At 41.8% G+C, this 17,438-nt stretch overlaps 1 protein-coding gene across 3 annotated transcripts in view; it reads left to right on the top strand.

The window, feature by feature from the left end:
• The window catches only part of nbas (NBAS subunit of NRZ tethering complex), a 178,610-nt gene that overhangs the window by 53,995 nt on the left and 107,177 nt on the right, over positions 1–17,438 (top strand). For all 3 annotated transcript variants that reach the window (XM_047819115.1, XM_047819116.1, XM_047819114.1), the window contains 6 exons: positions 1,698–1,883; positions 2,597–2,770; positions 5,665–5,798; positions 7,537–7,599; positions 11,854–11,976; positions 12,614–12,716. In XM_047819115.1, coding sequence (XP_047675071.1) covers positions 1,698–1,883; positions 2,597–2,770; positions 5,665–5,798; positions 7,537–7,599; positions 11,854–11,976; positions 12,614–12,716 — 783 coding nt within the window. The remainder of the gene's footprint in view (positions 1–1,697; positions 1,884–2,596; positions 2,771–5,664; positions 5,799–7,536; positions 7,600–11,853; positions 11,977–12,613; positions 12,717–17,438) is intronic.

Raw genomic sequence — 17,438 nt, 5'->3', positions numbered from 1 at the left:
AAACAGACACTGAACTGAACATTATATGTTTCTTTGTAATCTCAGAAGCAGGAAGAGAATCTGCAAGTAGTAACTCAATTCTATACAGTGAGGGAAATAAGTACGTTTTGACTTTATACTATCGTATGCACAAGCTATGACTAAGGACCCTCCATAACGACACCATCACCTTCTATTGTACAAACCGGTCTTAAGTTTGTCTGTAGCTGTAAATTCTCTTCTCTTCTCTTCTCTTCTCTTCTCTTCTCTTCTCTTCTCTTCTCTTCTCCTCTTCTTTATTCTCCTTTCTTCTCCTGTTCCAGTCTGTTCTTTTTTCCTTCTCTTCTCTTCTCCTTTATTCTCTTCTCCTTCAGCCTCTTCTCTTCTCCTTTATTCCCTTCTCTTCTCTTCCCCTTTATTCTCTTCTCCTTTATTCTCTTTTTTTCCTCTTCTCCTTTATTCTTCTCCTCTCCTCTCCTCTTCTTTATTCTCTTCCCTTCTCCTTCATTCTCTTCTCCTATTCCCGTCTGTTCTTTTCCCTTCTCTTCTCTTCCATTCTCTTCTCTTCTTCTTTATTCCCTTCTCTTCTCCTTTATTCTCTTCTCATCTCTTCTCTTTTATTCTCTTCTTTCCTCTTCTCCTTTATTCTCCTCTTCTCTTCTCCTCTCCTTTATTCTCTTCTCTTCTCCTCTCCTTTATTCTCTTCTCCTCTCCTCTCCTTTATTCTCTTCTCTTTTATTCTCTTCTCTTTCTTCTCTTCTCCTCTCCTTTATTCCCCCCCCCTCCCCCCCCCGAAAAAGGATAATCAGCTGTACAATAATGAAATACGGTACTGATATTATTATTGAAAATAATCTACTCTACTCAGACATAAACTTAAGACACGGTAGGATGTAGTTAATTGTGCGGACCGAAAGAAGAGGAAGAGATTATCTGTAATTAAAAGATGTAATGTTTGTTCGTCTCGTCGTGGTTGTTTCCAGCTGCTGGAACCCTCAGAGCAGACCGCGCGCACACGGAAGTGTAGATCGATATTTTCTATTTGACTTCACTCTAATTACCAAGGTTGTCTATTCGTGTGTGTAATTGGCTGTCTGTTGGGGTTTTTGTTGTCTACAGGGGTAGTAAGACGTGTGTTTGCTACTCCTGTAACCCTCAGCGTTTCATCCCGGAGCGCCGTGTCGATCAGCGTATTTTGTTGTTAATGTCGATAAGAGGAGGTTCGTTGTGATGAATTTGCGAGTCTTCCTGATTTGTATGAGCCACGCAGACGAATCGTTACCATTTCTCTCCTGACCAGACGTAGATCTCTCACCGATTGGCCACCAGCGACGTCTGTCAACAGGTAGAAGGGTGATTATTGGTAGGTCGGGATGCGGAACAGATAGAGACAGGTGATTTTAGTTTGCCGGTTTTTCGTTTTTGAAGATTTGTCGTCCCCCCCCCCCCCCCTCCCCCCAATTCATGTCATTTTCAGACATTATGTTGCTGCGTGTGTTTAAATCAAAGCATTTCATCCACTACTAATTTTCACCTGTTGCTATGTGGCTTGGGAGTTTATTCCCATTCTGATTGGCTCTCTTTGTTGTCGTGCGGTGTCTGATTGGTCAGTCTTCTAGCAGCCTGCTTCTGCTTGGCTGTGAGTTTCAGTATACTGCTGTTAGTGTTTGCATTTTTAACCTGTGTGTGTGTGTGTGTGTGTGTGTGTGTGTGTGTAGGTGGACTGTGCACTGTCTCTGGTGCGTCTGGGAAAAGAGCGTGAAATCCCCGGCCTGGAGCAGCTGGGTGACGACCTGGTTACCATGGAGACCCTAGTGTACGAGACATCTTGCGACCTGAGCATCAGTCTGAGGGAACTGCGGCAGCTCAGTGACATCGACAAGCTTCGCCTACTTATGAAAAACGTATGCAATCAGTCCAGGCTTGTTTCATCTTTCTTTACACACACACACACACATACACACACACTTTATTGAATATTCTTATATCTTTTTTCCTGCTGTTTTTTTTTTCAGAATAGCTTTCTGTTATTAGCAAAATATTCTAATTAGGTATTTTCTATCAATTTCTATTTTAAAATACATTTATCTTTATCATTGGAAGCTATTTTAAATGATCTAAATGAACAATTTGTCCCTTTTTTGTTTGTAATACTTCTTTGTCACTCTAATAATCTTCCTAGATATTTAATACCTTTATTCTATTTTTCTTTAATGCAAACTTTAGACAGAATTCCAAAACAAAAAGTTTGTGCACCCCTGGCCATAAAGCGCACACACGTTCTTGTTGATCCAATTTCTAGATATGCTGTTATAATAAACTCCACAAGTTTCTCCACAAGATGTTCGATTGTGGCTTTGTGGGGATTCATTCAGTTCCAAGAGCATTAGTGAGAACAGACTCTGACGTTAAGGAGACTCAAGTTCCAGTTCATACTAGTGGGGTTGAGTCAGAGTCAGGGCTCTGTGCAGGACACTCGACATTGATCTTATTCCCGGTTAGTTTCATGACCACCGTTAAATCCTTTACTCATGATTACTCTCTCTCTCTCTCTCTCTCTCTCTCTCTCTCTCTCTCTCTCTCTCTCTCTCTCTATCTTTGTGGTTTTCCCTCCCAGTCAAGTAAAAAGTTCTACATAAAGAACACAATCCAGTGGATGGTTCCGTTTCTCCACCGCTGTGAGAGTCAGAAGGAGGGATCGGCGGCAGGACTCCTCAGAGAATACCTGGTGTCCCTCGCTAAGGAAGATCTGACGCTCCCACTTAAAATATTTCAACATTCCAAACCAGGGGTTAGTGTCTTTTATTCTTTCTTTCTTTCTTTCTTTCTTTCTTTCTTTCTTTATTTCTTTCTTTCTTTCTTTCTTTCTTTCGTTCGTTCTCCCTCTCTCACACACTCTCACATGTGCACACACACACACACACCACACAAACACTGAGAATATTAGCTCTAAACATTTAAAGAGAGAATGTGCAACCTGCTTCCCCATTGGAATCATACAGGTAGCACTTTAAAGGTAGACACACACACACACACACACACTTGCACACATGCGGAGAGATACACTCCTGTATGCACACACACGGGGAGACCCATTCCTGCATGCACACACAGGCGGGGAGACGTACTCCTGCATACACACAAACACACAAGAAGACACACTTCTGTGTACACACACACACACACACACACACACACACACACACACACACACACACACACACACACACACAGACAGAGACACACGTTTGTGCACATACACTCACATGGCACATACACAGACAGGGAGACGCACTCCTGCGCACATGCACACACACACAGGGAGACACTCCTGTGCTTGCACACAAACACTAGCAGAGACAGCCCCACACACAAGCACACTAATATGCGCACACTCAGGCAGACACATTCATACACACTTGTGCAGACAGACCTTTATACACACTCCCATACACACACACACACACACACACACACAATCTGTCAGGCAGAGACCTCCCACACTCCCATACACACTCTCAAGAAGACACTCTCTGTCTCTCTCCCACACACAATCAGGCAGACAGACTCTTATATACACTCCCATACACACACACACACACACACACACACACACACACACACACACACACACACACACACACACACACAGAGCCAAGTAGATACTCTTCCACATACACACACACACAGACTCACTTCTACATCTGTAATAAAGTTAAGGCTCATTCACCCTCACCAGCTGTCACCAGTTTTTCTCTGAGAAAAGTAGGACAGCATTTAAAGCGGGAATGTGTGTGATCACGTCTATCTTTATTGTTCAACTAGGCAGAATAATGAGTCTAATAGCAGCCCGTGGAAGCGTAGTACATGACCGCTCTCTACCCTGTCAGAAATGACATGACATTTCAAAGCAGATTTATTTTAAGGATTTACATTTTCTCACGCACAGTGCATTCAGGATTTCTACAGTCATTAAGCAGAAGATGCGCAGTGACCAAAAATAAAATAAAGTTTTCGCTCTATTCCGTGACTTTGGAGTGAATCTGGTGTCATGGTAACTCTAAGTTGGTGAGGCAGGGGACTCAGTAATGGGAACAGTAATAAGATTGTTTTGACTTGGTCACTTCAATATCAGGTAACCATCAGTGAATCTGTAGGGCTATAAACTGTACACACCCTATACTGCTACGGTGACTTCTGATTTCATCCAGTGTGGCTTACAGAAATGCTTTGAAGGCTCTTTCAATGAAAGCCTCCTCATACTGGCTCACAAGGTCAGGCACTAAAAAAAAGCACACTGACAAGAAAATAAAAGCACACAGCCACTTTTTTTTAACTGCTGCTACAACTACGACTGGTTCTGGCACTGCTACTACTTCTATTACTTCTAGTACTGCTACTGCCATTTCTACTGCGACTTCTACTATTATTACTATTATTACTTTGGCTATTACTACTACTACTACTACCTCCGTTACCACTATTACCACCACCTCCACCACCACCACTACTACTTCTATTACAAATTCTAATACTGCTACTATGACTTTCTTTTTATTATTACTACTACTACTACTATTACCGTCACTACTACTACTGCTAGTATTACTGTCACTACTGAGAACTGCCACCAATACTTCTACTTCAGCTGCTGCTACTACTATCACCCCCACTACCACCACTACCACTAGTACTACTACTATTACAATTAGTACTACTACTGTTCACACAATTACGGCCACTACGACTTCTCCAATTACCATAACTACACCCAATATTACCACTACTGCCACTATGAATACTTGTTCAGTTACCATCACTGCTAGTACCAATACTTAGAGTTCTACTACTAGCACTACTGTTACTACTTCCATCACTTCTGCCATTACCACTACTGTTTCTAACTATCACCACAACTAGTAGTACTACTGATAACACAACACAGCTAATGCCACCATTACTACTACTTCTATTATTACCGTTACTACTTCTACTACTACTACTACTACTACTGCTAGTACCGATACAACTAGTTCAACTCCTATGACTACTGTTACTATTTCCAGCACTACCCCACTACCACTTCCAATTATACGATCACTAGTACTACTATTAATATTACCACAACTAGTACTACTGTTAACACAACTACTGCCACTACCACTTTTACTATTACCATAACTACATCCAGTACTACTACTAGTTCTGTTGTTGCCATTACTATTACGACCGCTACCGGTACTACTAATACTGCTACTTATTACCACGTATTACCACCGCTACTACTAACGATAATACCAAACTAATTTACGAACTAGCCATGAGCAGTAATGGTTATAAATGGTCACATTTCTTTTAACGCCTGAGTCAATTCATCTCATCATTATGTTCAAATATGTATCATGTTAATACCTTGTTCAATATAATCAATATAATTCAGTTCATTTCATCCATAAGTAAGTTGGTATTTGGACTTGAGTTTTCTTTTCTATCGCTGCTGCTTTGTTGAGGTATACAGTGTTTTGTTCTGTTCCAGCTCTGCTACTGTACAGTACGCCATGACATGATGGAATACAAATGATTTGAAGAAAAAAAAAGTGAGGTGTGTGTGTGTGTGTGTGTGTGTGTGTGTGTGTGTGTGTGTGTGTGTGTGTGTGTGTGTGTGTGGTGTGTGGGGTTTCTCAGTGTCAGCAGAAGATCATCAGCGATCCTGACCAGCTCATGTCTGTGGCACTGGAGTGTATCTACACCTGCGAACGAGACGACCAGCTCGCTCTCAGTTACGATATTCTGGAGTGTCTACCTCAGAGAGGATACGGGTTAGCACACAGCACCACACACACACACACACACACACACACACACACACACACACACACACACACACACACACTCTTTTAGATGCTTATAAGGGGCACCAATATTTCTGAGTAGTGTATTATTATTAGTAGTAGGTGTATTGTTTATTAACTGTTTATAACCATATGAATGCAGGTTCTTAGGGGTGTGTGTGTGTGTGTGTGTGTGTGTGTGTGTGTGTAAACCTCAGTATAATCTCCCTCCTGTCTTCCTTCAAAGAGCAAAATCTCCAAACCTAATTAGACGGCCTTATTACCCCCTTGATCTTTATTCTCACTGCCCTCTTCAATTTAACTGGAATTAAAAATGCATGATAATGCTAATCAACATTCTCCTGCTATACGAACACTCAGATGTAATAAAACACGCCGATCCCTAAACAGCAGGAAAAAAAAGCAAATGTTGCTTAAAAAAAAAAAAAAAAAAAAAAAGTTTAAAAGTTAGTTAGTTGCCGGAATCGTGTCCAAGATTTCTTTCTCAAACTATTATGAATTTATTCTTTTTTTATTTCTTCTTTTTTTCTCGCTCTTTATTTTGAATGCCTCAGAAATCGAAGTCATTTCTCAGAAAATTGAGCTCAAAGTGCTGCTGCAGATGAAGGCGTAGGGGGAAATTTGTTTCTCGGACAAAAGGGAAAAAAAAAATCTACATTTCAGTCAGAATGTAATTTTTTTTGACCATTCACCAAGACTTATTTGTTCTTTTTCACACCTTCTGCACAAACAACAAATCATCCGGGTTCTGAGGAAAGGCTGGATCCGGATGTTGGGTCCTGGTTCAGTGGCATGCACCAATTTTGGGAGACATGAGGACCTTTTTTAAGATAAATAAATTCCTCATCCTTTAACTCCACCCAATAGGAAGTCAGTGCTTTGGGATTTTTGTAGATTTTCACTGGTACCAAACTTAAATCTTCCTCCTGGGTGATTTTATCAGATTTAAACCAACTTTGGTCAGAATGATGATATCCCTGATATGCTGTAATGAAATTTATTTATTTATTTATTTATTTATTTATTTATTTATTTATTTATTTATTTATTTATTTATTTCGGATCTATCTTACAGGATTGTACGGGCAATTTTTTTTCTCTTCCCTTTTTTTCCCCTTTCTCCATTTGGTTCAATCCATTAGGATAGACGAAGATGATGTAGATTGGGAAAGAGACCGTAAGGCTAAACCGAAACTTCTATCACTTACATGTTTAAAGCAAGAAATTAAATAAATAAAAATCCTACAGTTTATTAAATGCAGTACATTATCAGTAGATAACCGTTTAACTTTCATTCTTTTCCAGATTTTTCCTCCAAGGCCGTTTTAGACGAGCATAAAAGCAACATCTTATGTACCCCATTGTTTTCTTTTCCATATGGGAATTACAAAATAATGATAATAATAATAATAATAATAATAATAATAATAAAATGGAAAAAAACCTTGTATGTTATTTAAAAAAAAATTTGTCTATTTTATCTATTTGTAAAAAATTGGTTTTGAAGGAAGTGACAATAAATGAAGTAATTTTTTGCAGTATAAGAGGAATAAAATTATTGCTGAGTCACACCGTCATATATCGGATACTTTTCCTCTAACAGCATGAACTGTAGGGTTTTATTCCTGCTGCTCACGCTAGGATACTGTCTGGTGTTAATTAGTCAGTGTTCAAGGTATAATTTCTCATTTATTCTCATTTCCAGGCCACAGACTGAAACCACGAAACGGCTGCACGATCAGGTCGACTCCCTGGAGAAACATCTCAGGTAATGGCAGAGTGAAGGACGGCAAGAAGGCCATGGTGGGAAGCGAAAAACAGATGCCCTGGAGATGGAGGCTGAAGGGCGAGAGAAAAGATAGAGGGTTTCTCTGGGATTTTCTTTGCCTTTTTTTTTCACCTTTCCAGAAGTTAGAAAGTCTGAAATGAGTTTTAGCTGGACGCTGCGGGCGAGACGCCGACTGTATGTTCGTATCTGTCACAGAGTTTCCCCTTTTAATTTGGACGCGTCTTACATCAATGTCTTCCCCCGGATCGCTTTTTCTTTTTAATGTGACTCTTAAGAGGTGTTACGGGACTTCACATCACACCGCATATAATTATCATCGTGCTTGAAGGCTAAATTATACGTCGGGCGTCGATGAAAACCCTGCCGAGGAGTGTGTTCGTGGGTGCACATGTGTTCTAGTCAGAGATGGAGCGATGGAAACCACACACACACACACACACACACACGCACACAAAAGCCCATATTCATAATTCATGTAAACGGTGATAAGTTGGTAATAGCTTTTATTATATCGTTATCCCCCATGGTGCACTGCGCGGCCTTAATATCTAATAATGACATGAATCATTTTAACGCAACGGTCATATGTTTAAACAATTCTAAAAGCGTCCTAAACAACACACGTACTCTAATTCTAACAGCCCACAGACACGCTGTGATCGTGATGAAGACCAGAACACTCCGGTGCTTGTTTTCGCTTAATTCCTGTCTACGTCGTCCCTCACATGCTGTTAACGACGCACGATAATGTAGCTGAACATTCAGTTCGTACGTAAAAGCGGTGATGAGAAACGGCTTCACTTCCTGTGATGGGTGACTTCACTGTTAAAATTCATTCACCAAAAATAGAAAAGGTGTTTGTTCAGGTTCTTCTCACGATTCACGTTTAATTAGGATGTAGAAGAAGAAGCAGGAATCTCGGGTGGCGTCATCACTTTGGGTCATGATTGCTTCCTAATTTTCTGTGAAATTTAGTTGTCGTTTTTTTTTCTTCTTCTTCTTCTTAAAACCGTTCCCGAAGCAGTGACTCGACCTATTCAAGACTTCAAAACCGTATCAGATCAGTTCACACTTTGAGAATGAGAATTTTTTTCTTTCAAATAATTCAATTGACTTTTATTTCTATAACGCTTTTAACAATGGACATTGTGTCAGCTTTAGTTCTGCTAAATTACCTATTTTATTTGGAAGCGCTTTGCCGTCTACAGGAAAGCATCAGAAAGAAAAAAATCAACACAAACGCTTTGAATCTTTTCAACTTCAAGCTCACGTTTCATTTTGGGAACAAAAAGAAGTCGCAAGAATCGAAATCTGGCAGCGGATGTGAAGATTTGTTTTTTGTTTTGTTTTTTTTTAAACAAGTTTTTGTTTCTCCCTAATGCTTTCCCTCAGAGGCCTTTAGGGTAAAAAACGCTGATTAACAGCTCGCCCTGAGAGATCGAACTCTCTTTGAACAAGTCTGTCAAATAACATGATCATCATTGTAAGGAGGTGAGATTTAACCTGACCTGCTTTTTGGTGTCTGTTCATAAAACTTAAAATGGACTTTGTTTTATTAAGAAGTCTGCAGCTTCCAAGGAACCAACAGAATGGTTGATGTTGAGGGATTGTAAAGTTTTGTGTAGCGTTACTAGATTGTGAAGGATGGTGCCCAAAGAGGTGAATTTTTGGTCACATCATTGCTGGGATATGTCAGAACCTCCTGGTGGTCCAGCAGCAGGATCCAGTGCTCTCAATTGCCACGGGCTGGGTTCGATTCCCGGACAGGGAGCTAACAGAGTCACTGAAGAGTTAAAGGGGAGGGTTGCGTCAGGAAGGGCATCCGGAATTTTGCTCCTGATGCTGTAATGCAAGTTTGGTGGAGATTCTTGTATTATCCATCTGTTCTCCATAAGTGTCCTAAATTTGCTTAAGAATAATAATTGGAGGCACAGTGGCTATTTGTTTCGCACCTCCAGGGTTAGAGGTTAAGGTCCTGCCTCCACTCTGTGTGCACACACTGTGTTCTCCCTGTGCTTTAGGGGGTTTCCTCTACCGCCCAAAGACAGATTGGCATCTATACATTGTCTGTTGTGTTTGTGGTTGTGCCCAGTCCAGGGTGTTGCTTACCTTGTATCCTGACTTTCCTGGCAAAGTCTCCAGGCTCCTGGAAGGATGGATGGAAAAAAAAATAATAAAAATATTAGAAGAAATAGAAGTTGCAACTTGGGATATTTGCACCTTTGGTGCTTGGCCCCCGAAAACATGGTTACAGCAGGGTGCTTGTGCATCTTTACTGCTGAGCCTTGTAATAATTTATGATACGAGTTTCTTAAAAAAAATCCAGTTTCTCTTCCTTTTCCTGCACAATAATTTCTTAGCATATTGCTAAAAAAAACATTTTGGTCTGTATTTTTCTATCAATTGCATATTCTATCCCCTGTATTCTAATATTCTTTCCTATAATACAGTTTTCTTTCTTTCTCTCTTCTTTTCCCGTCTCCGATTTAGTCCGTATCATAACTAGTGGGTAGATTTTGTGTCTCTGTAAATCACATCAAACCCTACCATGCTCCTTCACAGCTTTGGCAACACCACAAAGCAGTAAGTCTTTTCATGGCAACTCCGGAGACAGATGGAGAGAGCGTAAAAGGCAGAGCCCAATCTGTATCAGTAAAAACGAGAGAGACAAGTGTCTGTGCTAATGTGTGTGTAAGCACAAAACATCTGTGCACTAAGAAAGATCCCCATTTACTGTGCACTTCCCAGCCAAGTGCTGCGTTTGTTCGCCTGACTGCACTGACTGATGAGACTCTGATTTATGTCGACTCATTTTGTGCATCGCAGTTTCCCAAATTACACAGTTAAGCTTCCCTGGCTGGATGTGTGTGGAGAATAGAGTCATTTAACGCTGGATGGAAAGACTAATGAAGGGATAGTGAGAGGATGGATGGATAAATGGATGCATTGATGAATTGATCATCAGGTGAACGGGTTGATTTGATGGTTCGGGTTGATAAATTTGATTGATATTTTTATTAGTTAATTAATCATTAAAGGAACCGGTACTTTGGATGGTTGAATTTGACTGAAAGCTTAATGTATTAGTGGTTGAATAAGTGAGTGGTCATGTGACTGGGGTTGATGGGTAATGTAGTTCTATGCCAATTTTGGCTCATAACCATAAGTTCAACGGGGATCCCGGACAGCTCGACGAGTCGCTCGGTTGGCATCGTGGAGCTGGCAGAAGAAATGACGTCCTGTACCCAAGCGAGGCAAATACCTCAGGGGTGGAACGACGTCCAATGTGTCGCAGGACCGTGGCGTGATGACTACCACAGAGCTAGCAGGGGTGTGAGCGAAGTCCCAGGTGGAGGCAGTGGGAGAATTAACAACCTCCACAAAGCAAGAGGCAAAAACAAAGAGTAGGAGTGAGAGGCTGTGACGACAAAATCTTCTCAAATCGTATAACAACAAAATCTTGACAAAGACACACAGGAACCAGAACTAATGAGGAGTAATTTGAAACAGGTTTGATTGATGTAACCTGCTGGGGATGATGTAGTTGGATGGACAGATCAGTTTACTGATTGGATGGATTGAATTGGTGATTGACTGGTTGCTTGGTTGGTTGGTTAACTATTTGGTTGGTTGGTTGGTTGGTTGATTGACTGGTAGGATGATGGGTTTCTTGGTTGATTGACTGGTAGGTTGATTGGTTGATTGACTGGTTGATTGACAGAGGGGAATTGACTGGCTGATTGACAGAGGACTGATTGGCTGGTGTAATTTGCTTATGGATTGTGTGCTTGTATGGACTGGTTGATTGACTGACTGAATGGTGAATTGACAGAGGACTGAATGGCTGGGTGGAAATGTGGTCTAGATCGACTGCTTGGATGGGACTGTTTGATTAAATAGAGGATTGACCGGAGGACTGAATAGGCATATAGATGAATGAAAAGAAAAGTGTGATGATTGAACAGTGGATGAATGGACTAGATGAATGGAATGATTAGACTGGGCAAAACTGATAAAATATAACGATGTTGGTTATTAATGTTAATATTTTTAAAAGTGCTGTACAAATAAAAAAAAACTCAGTTGAATAAATGAATGGCTTTATGCATGATGGATGGATGAATTGAATGGATATTGATAGATCGTTTCTTTATCGGTTGTGCGGTATTCGAATATGGATGCAGTGATGGTAGTTAATGTGTGTGTGTGTGTGTGTGTGTTTGTGTGTTGAAGTGTTGCTGAGGTACTGGAGAAACATTGCCTACAGAAGCCAATTTCATACATAAGAAGTAGTCAGAGCAGCAAGGAGGAGGCTCATCAACTGATGGTCAAACTCACCCGCCATGTCGGGCGCAAGTAAGACATGCACTGTATCATTTGTTCTCTTTATATACACACACACACACACACACACACACATACAGAGAGACAGAATATATCAATGTGTATGTAATAATGAGTTTATTCAGGTATGGAACACACTAATCATCATTTACTTTACAAATACACACAAATAAACACAACAAAATCACACTACATACACACTACATACACAACTAGTCTTAAAATCTTACAGGCGTACATTATGCTCCTGGAACATCATTTTTCACACATGCACATGGTGACTGGATAAACCACACACACACACACACACTGCACAGGATGAATCAACACACACACTGCACAGGAGGAAACACACACACACTGCACATAGACAAATGACCCCCACAGCACCGGACAAATCATACACACCGTCACAGCACAGGATAAATCACACACTGCAAATGACACACACACACACCACACACACACACACACACACACACCACACACACACACACATTGCAGAAGAATAAAACACTTCCTGAGGTTCTGTTATTGGAGAATAATCGAATTCACAGAAACTTTTTACGGAAATAATCACTGATTATTTTTATATAAGAAGTGTTTTATCAATTATGTATAAAGTCGTATGAACTTTTTCTTGGTTAAGAAAACCTCCGGCGAGTGAGAGTGTGTGGAGAGACCTACTGCAGGATCTACTGGACATGCAGCAGAATGTTTACACCTGTCTGCAGCCTGCCACCTGCCACCAGGTAACACACACACAAACACACACACGCACACACACACACAAAATAAACAATCGCCATTTATTGTCAATCGTTTTAGACAATTTGGCTAGGAGCTCCAAAAGAACATCCTGAGTATTCAAGGTTGTTGTAGATGAGTAAATGTGGTAGCTAAATGGTTAAGGTGTTGGACTACCGATCAGAAGGTTGTGAGATCTAATCCCCGGTCCACCAATGCTGGCTTTGCTGGGTCCCTGAGCAAGGCCTTTAACTGCTCAACTGTATAAAGTCATAAATGCTTAAAATGCAAATGATATTAAGACTTTGTAAGGAAGCCCCACCCCCCTTCCCTCAGATATTCTGTCCATTATTACTGTACATTCAATTTAGACGACGAAAGACGAGGGGAAAAAAACGGTTTTATGTTTGTGTACGATTTTATATCTAGTCCACTTTCCTTTAACATCATTTTTTAATTTTTTTTTTTAACGGTTCCGGAGTTTTCCGTCATTCAGTGCGATAATTCAAAACTACATCGCAATCAGGGGAAAAAAAAATCATAATCACACACTATTTTAAACCGAGCACCAATCTGTAGCTGGGATGAACTCATGATTCAGGTCATGATGAAAGATAAACAAAGCTCACACTCTGCACTTCACCTCTGACCGCGATTCAGGATGGACTTATACAGTGTGTGTGTGTGAGAGTATTTCTAGATGTCTATAGACTCTACTGATGCAGTCAGAAAGATACACAGTATGGAAACAGATACGAATAATGAGTCACCTGCTTGGGAGTCATAGAGAAAACAGGGAACCTCCAGTCGCATTAACGATACTGTTATAACACAAAATTGGGGATTGATTTGGGATGACTGAGGGTTGGGGAAGGTTCTGTGCCAGTTAATTAGCTAGCATATTAATCTCCATTTACTTTTATGGCATTTGGCAGACCAACGGTCTGAAGGGGCTTCTGTTATTATAATTCCTGTTACATGTTTAAGAGGTAGGTCTATAGCTTTTTAAATCGATTCTGTAGCATGCATTAAACAGGAAGAAAAGGAACGTAATAACACCTTTAATTTCCCGACTTTTCCAATCTTCACAGCAAGAAGAGAGAAGAAAGAGACATTTTTAAGCTGGCGTGATTTTTACACTTATTATTAACCTTCCCTCTTTTATTGGAGGTAATATATAATATAGATCAATTAAATGCACAGAAAAAGATTCCCTCAGCTAGAATCTCGGAGCCTTATTTCTGGCTGTCGACGTCACGTTGTGCAGTTTCTGGCCCGACGAAGCGCGTTCATTAGAGGGAACAGTAAAGATCTTGATCAGATCTCGCTGCTTTTTCTGGTCTGCTGTCTGATCGTGTGTCTGATCGTGTGTGTGTGTGTGTGTGTGTGTGTGTGTGTGTGTGTGTGTGTTACCAAATACTCAAATTGCTCAAATTATGCAAATAATTAAAATATTCGAAATACTCAAATGTCAAAATACTCAAATGACTCAAAATACTCAAATTACTAAAATACTTAAATGCTCAATATACAAATAGTTAAATACTGTGTGTGTGTTGCCAAATACTGTGTGTGTGTTGCCAAATACTGTGTGTGTGTTGCCAAATACTGAAATACTCAAATCATGCAAATATTTAAAATGTTCGAAATTCTCAAATTACTCAAATGACATAAATGACTCAAATGACTCAAAATACTTAAATTACTAAAAATACTCAAATTATGCAAATATTTAAAACATTCCAAATACTCAAATTTCCCCAGATCTGTTAAATTATGCTGTGATTATCTCCAAACAAATCCCTCTGAAATAGCTGTTGCTATAGAGACGATATACATGCTTATGGACTATAAACGTGGGACTCAATTCTCAGCCTACATTCTGACGAATCAGAGCGTGGTATTCAGTAAACAACGCAGCATCGTGTCGCAGCACAACATTTTGTGTCTTCTTGGATCAAATCGCATTCAGCGGGAAGACGTCTCGGCTTCGAATCGACGCCACGCTAATCGCCGGAGCGTGTCTCGCCGAGCAGAATTCCTAATGAATTTGTCCAAACTCGAGCAACCAAACACAATCCGCCCTCATTCCCCTCGTGAGTTGGGTATTAGATTCAGCTCATCGGCTCGCAGACAGAGTGGGAGTTGATATTTCATTTGCGGCGTAATTGCAGTTAACCACATTACGCTGTTAGGGATAACGTGTGCCGCAGATATTGCCTTCCGTAATGGAGACTAATGAAGGCGATCATCATTTTTATTTATTTGTTTATTTTTTTTCCCACTTGCGCTACGTGGGCCGGAATGAAACTCCATGGCAATAAAATATTCCGTGTCTGTGTGTCTCGTGTTTTCTTTGTCGCTCTCTGGCTGAATGGTTCATGGTTTCTGTAGGACAGAGAAGTGAGAGAGAAGTGAGATGGAAGAAGGGAATATGAATAGAGTAATGAATAGAATTGAGAGAGTACTGATTTCCTCACCCCAAAGAGAGACGCCAGAAACCCAGATGATGTAATGTCTTTTGCAGGAATATCAGGGATGACCTTTTTTTTTTTTTTTTTTTTTTTGTAAACCCCTGAAATATTTTATAGGCAAAAAGATTTATTTATTTTTAATAAATTTATTTTTAGTGCTTCCCCCCAGTAATCACAGATCCTTCAGCGTAATTCACATCATGCATTTATTTTTTGAGATCTGAATTTTTGATCTTTTTGAAATTTTGTATTTTTGATTGATTCTAATCATTTTGAACTGTTCGTTTTTAAAGGAGAAAAAAAAAAGTTTATTAAAGAAACCACAGAAAAACGGTATAGAATTAAATGAGCAACACCCATGGTGTAGTAAATAGATTTCTGGTCAAAATTAAAAAAAAAAATTCAAATATGAGATTTTGCTTTGTGTATTTATTTATTTATTTATTTATTTATTTATTTCTTTATTTATTTATATTAATTTGGGATTTGTTAATTTTTATGTACGGGTGGATCCATAAAGTATGAGAAATAATCTTTTAAAAAAAATAAAAAATAGATAGCAATCTAGCAAATAATAAGTCTGTATAATATTTAGCCTCATCTGTGTCTTCACTAATTTGTCCTCTGGACTGTGCAACGTCTTTCATTGTTAAGATTGTCCTCCCCGAGAGAGACAATGTGCTTCTTCTCTTTCTTCACATGAGCTCTGAATCCTGCAGGTGACGGTAGATGGCACAGTGACATCAGGAACATACTGTACATGTGATACCTGTAACACCTCAGAGGGCAGCGCGCGCGCGCGGCGCGACCGCGCGCGGCGCCGCGGCGACCGCGCGCCTCGGCGAGACCGCGCTGCGCGCGCGCGCGCGCTCGCGCGGCCGGGCGCGCGATACAGCGGCGACCGCCCGCGGGGAGGGTGAGCGATCGGCAGCGCGCGCGCGCGCGCGCGCGGCGCGGCCGGCGCGCGCGCGAACCTGGCCGGAGTGGCGCGCGCGAGAGCTCTGGCCTGGCGAGCGCGAAGAGCGAGGCACGCTTCCGGGGTCGCTCGCGCCGGCGCTCGCGATGCGCGCTCGCGCGCTCGCGTCTCGCTGCTGGCGGCGACGGGCCGGGCGCGCGCGGCGAGCGCTCGCGCGCGCGCGAGAGGCGCGCAGCGCGAGCGCGCGCTCGCTCCCGCGCGCGCGGTCTGCTCGCTCGAACAGCGAGACGCCCGCGGGCGGGCGAGCGCGCGAGAGACGGCGCGCGCGATACAGCGTGACCGCATCGTGCGGGGTGAGCGAGCGCCTTCGCGCGCGCTCTAGCGACGGCTCCGCAGGGGAACATGGACCGAGCGCGAGCGCGAGCGAGAGGCGACGCGCGAGACCCGCGCACCGGCCCGCGGCGGTCGGGTCGGGCTGGTCGTGAGGGCTGCGGGCTGCCTTCTTTCTTGCTTCGTTCGGGAGCGTATCCGAACTCTATCTCTCCCTCTCAGCTCTCTCGACTCTAGCTTAGCTCGCTCGTCGCGCGTCGTAGATGCTCTCTCTCACTCGTCCTCTCTCTCAGCAGATGTCCTCTGTCGATGTTCAGTAGTGTGAGGGTGTTTTACGGTCGGGGGTGGGGGGGTGTGGGGTGTGTGGGGGGGGTGTGTGGGGTGGGGGGGGAGGAGGGGGAGGGAGTAAGGACGGCCGGAGCGGCCTGGAGGGGGTGCATCAGGGAGGGCTACTCTGGAAACGGATGTCGACCCGTACATCAAGTGAAACGAAGGAATCAGGGGCAGGAAGGTCTGGTCGGTCTGTAACGTGCTTCGGGGGTAGGGTATGAGGGAGGGATTGAATGGATGGGGGACCAAAAACATGCTTTTTTTTTTTACTTTTCTTCTAATTAACTTTTAAGTTTTTTTGTTCTCTTTTCCCTTTTTTCTATCCTCTCGTTTTCTCTCTGTGTGTCTCTTTCTAAGTAATGAAAAAAAGAAGATTTGACATGAATACAGATGAAGCACAGAACGATGTTTGTGATCAAATCAATGGATATAAATTATGTAAAATTTATGTAAAAGTATTAGAACAGATTTAGAGCTGATCTGGTTATCTGTCGCTAGAGAGATAGGAGAGAGAGAGAGAGAGAGAGCGAGAGAGCGAGAGACGGAGAAAAAAAGGGAGAGAAAAAACCTCTTTTATCTCTCTCTCTCTCTCTCCTTCTCACCCCCTTTCTCTCACCCCCCCCTCCCACCCTATATCTAATTCTAACCCCTTTCTCTCACCCCCCCCTGTTGTCTCT

The sequence above is a fragment of the Tachysurus fulvidraco genome, chromosome 9 (genome assembly GCF_022655615.1).
Source record: "Tachysurus fulvidraco isolate hzauxx_2018 chromosome 9, HZAU_PFXX_2.0, whole genome shotgun sequence".
Taxonomy (NCBI): domain Eukaryota; kingdom Metazoa; phylum Chordata; class Actinopteri; order Siluriformes; family Bagridae; genus Tachysurus; species Tachysurus fulvidraco.
The sequence above is the reverse complement of the archived record's forward strand: the minus strand, read 5'-3'. Positions and strand labels throughout refer to the sequence as shown.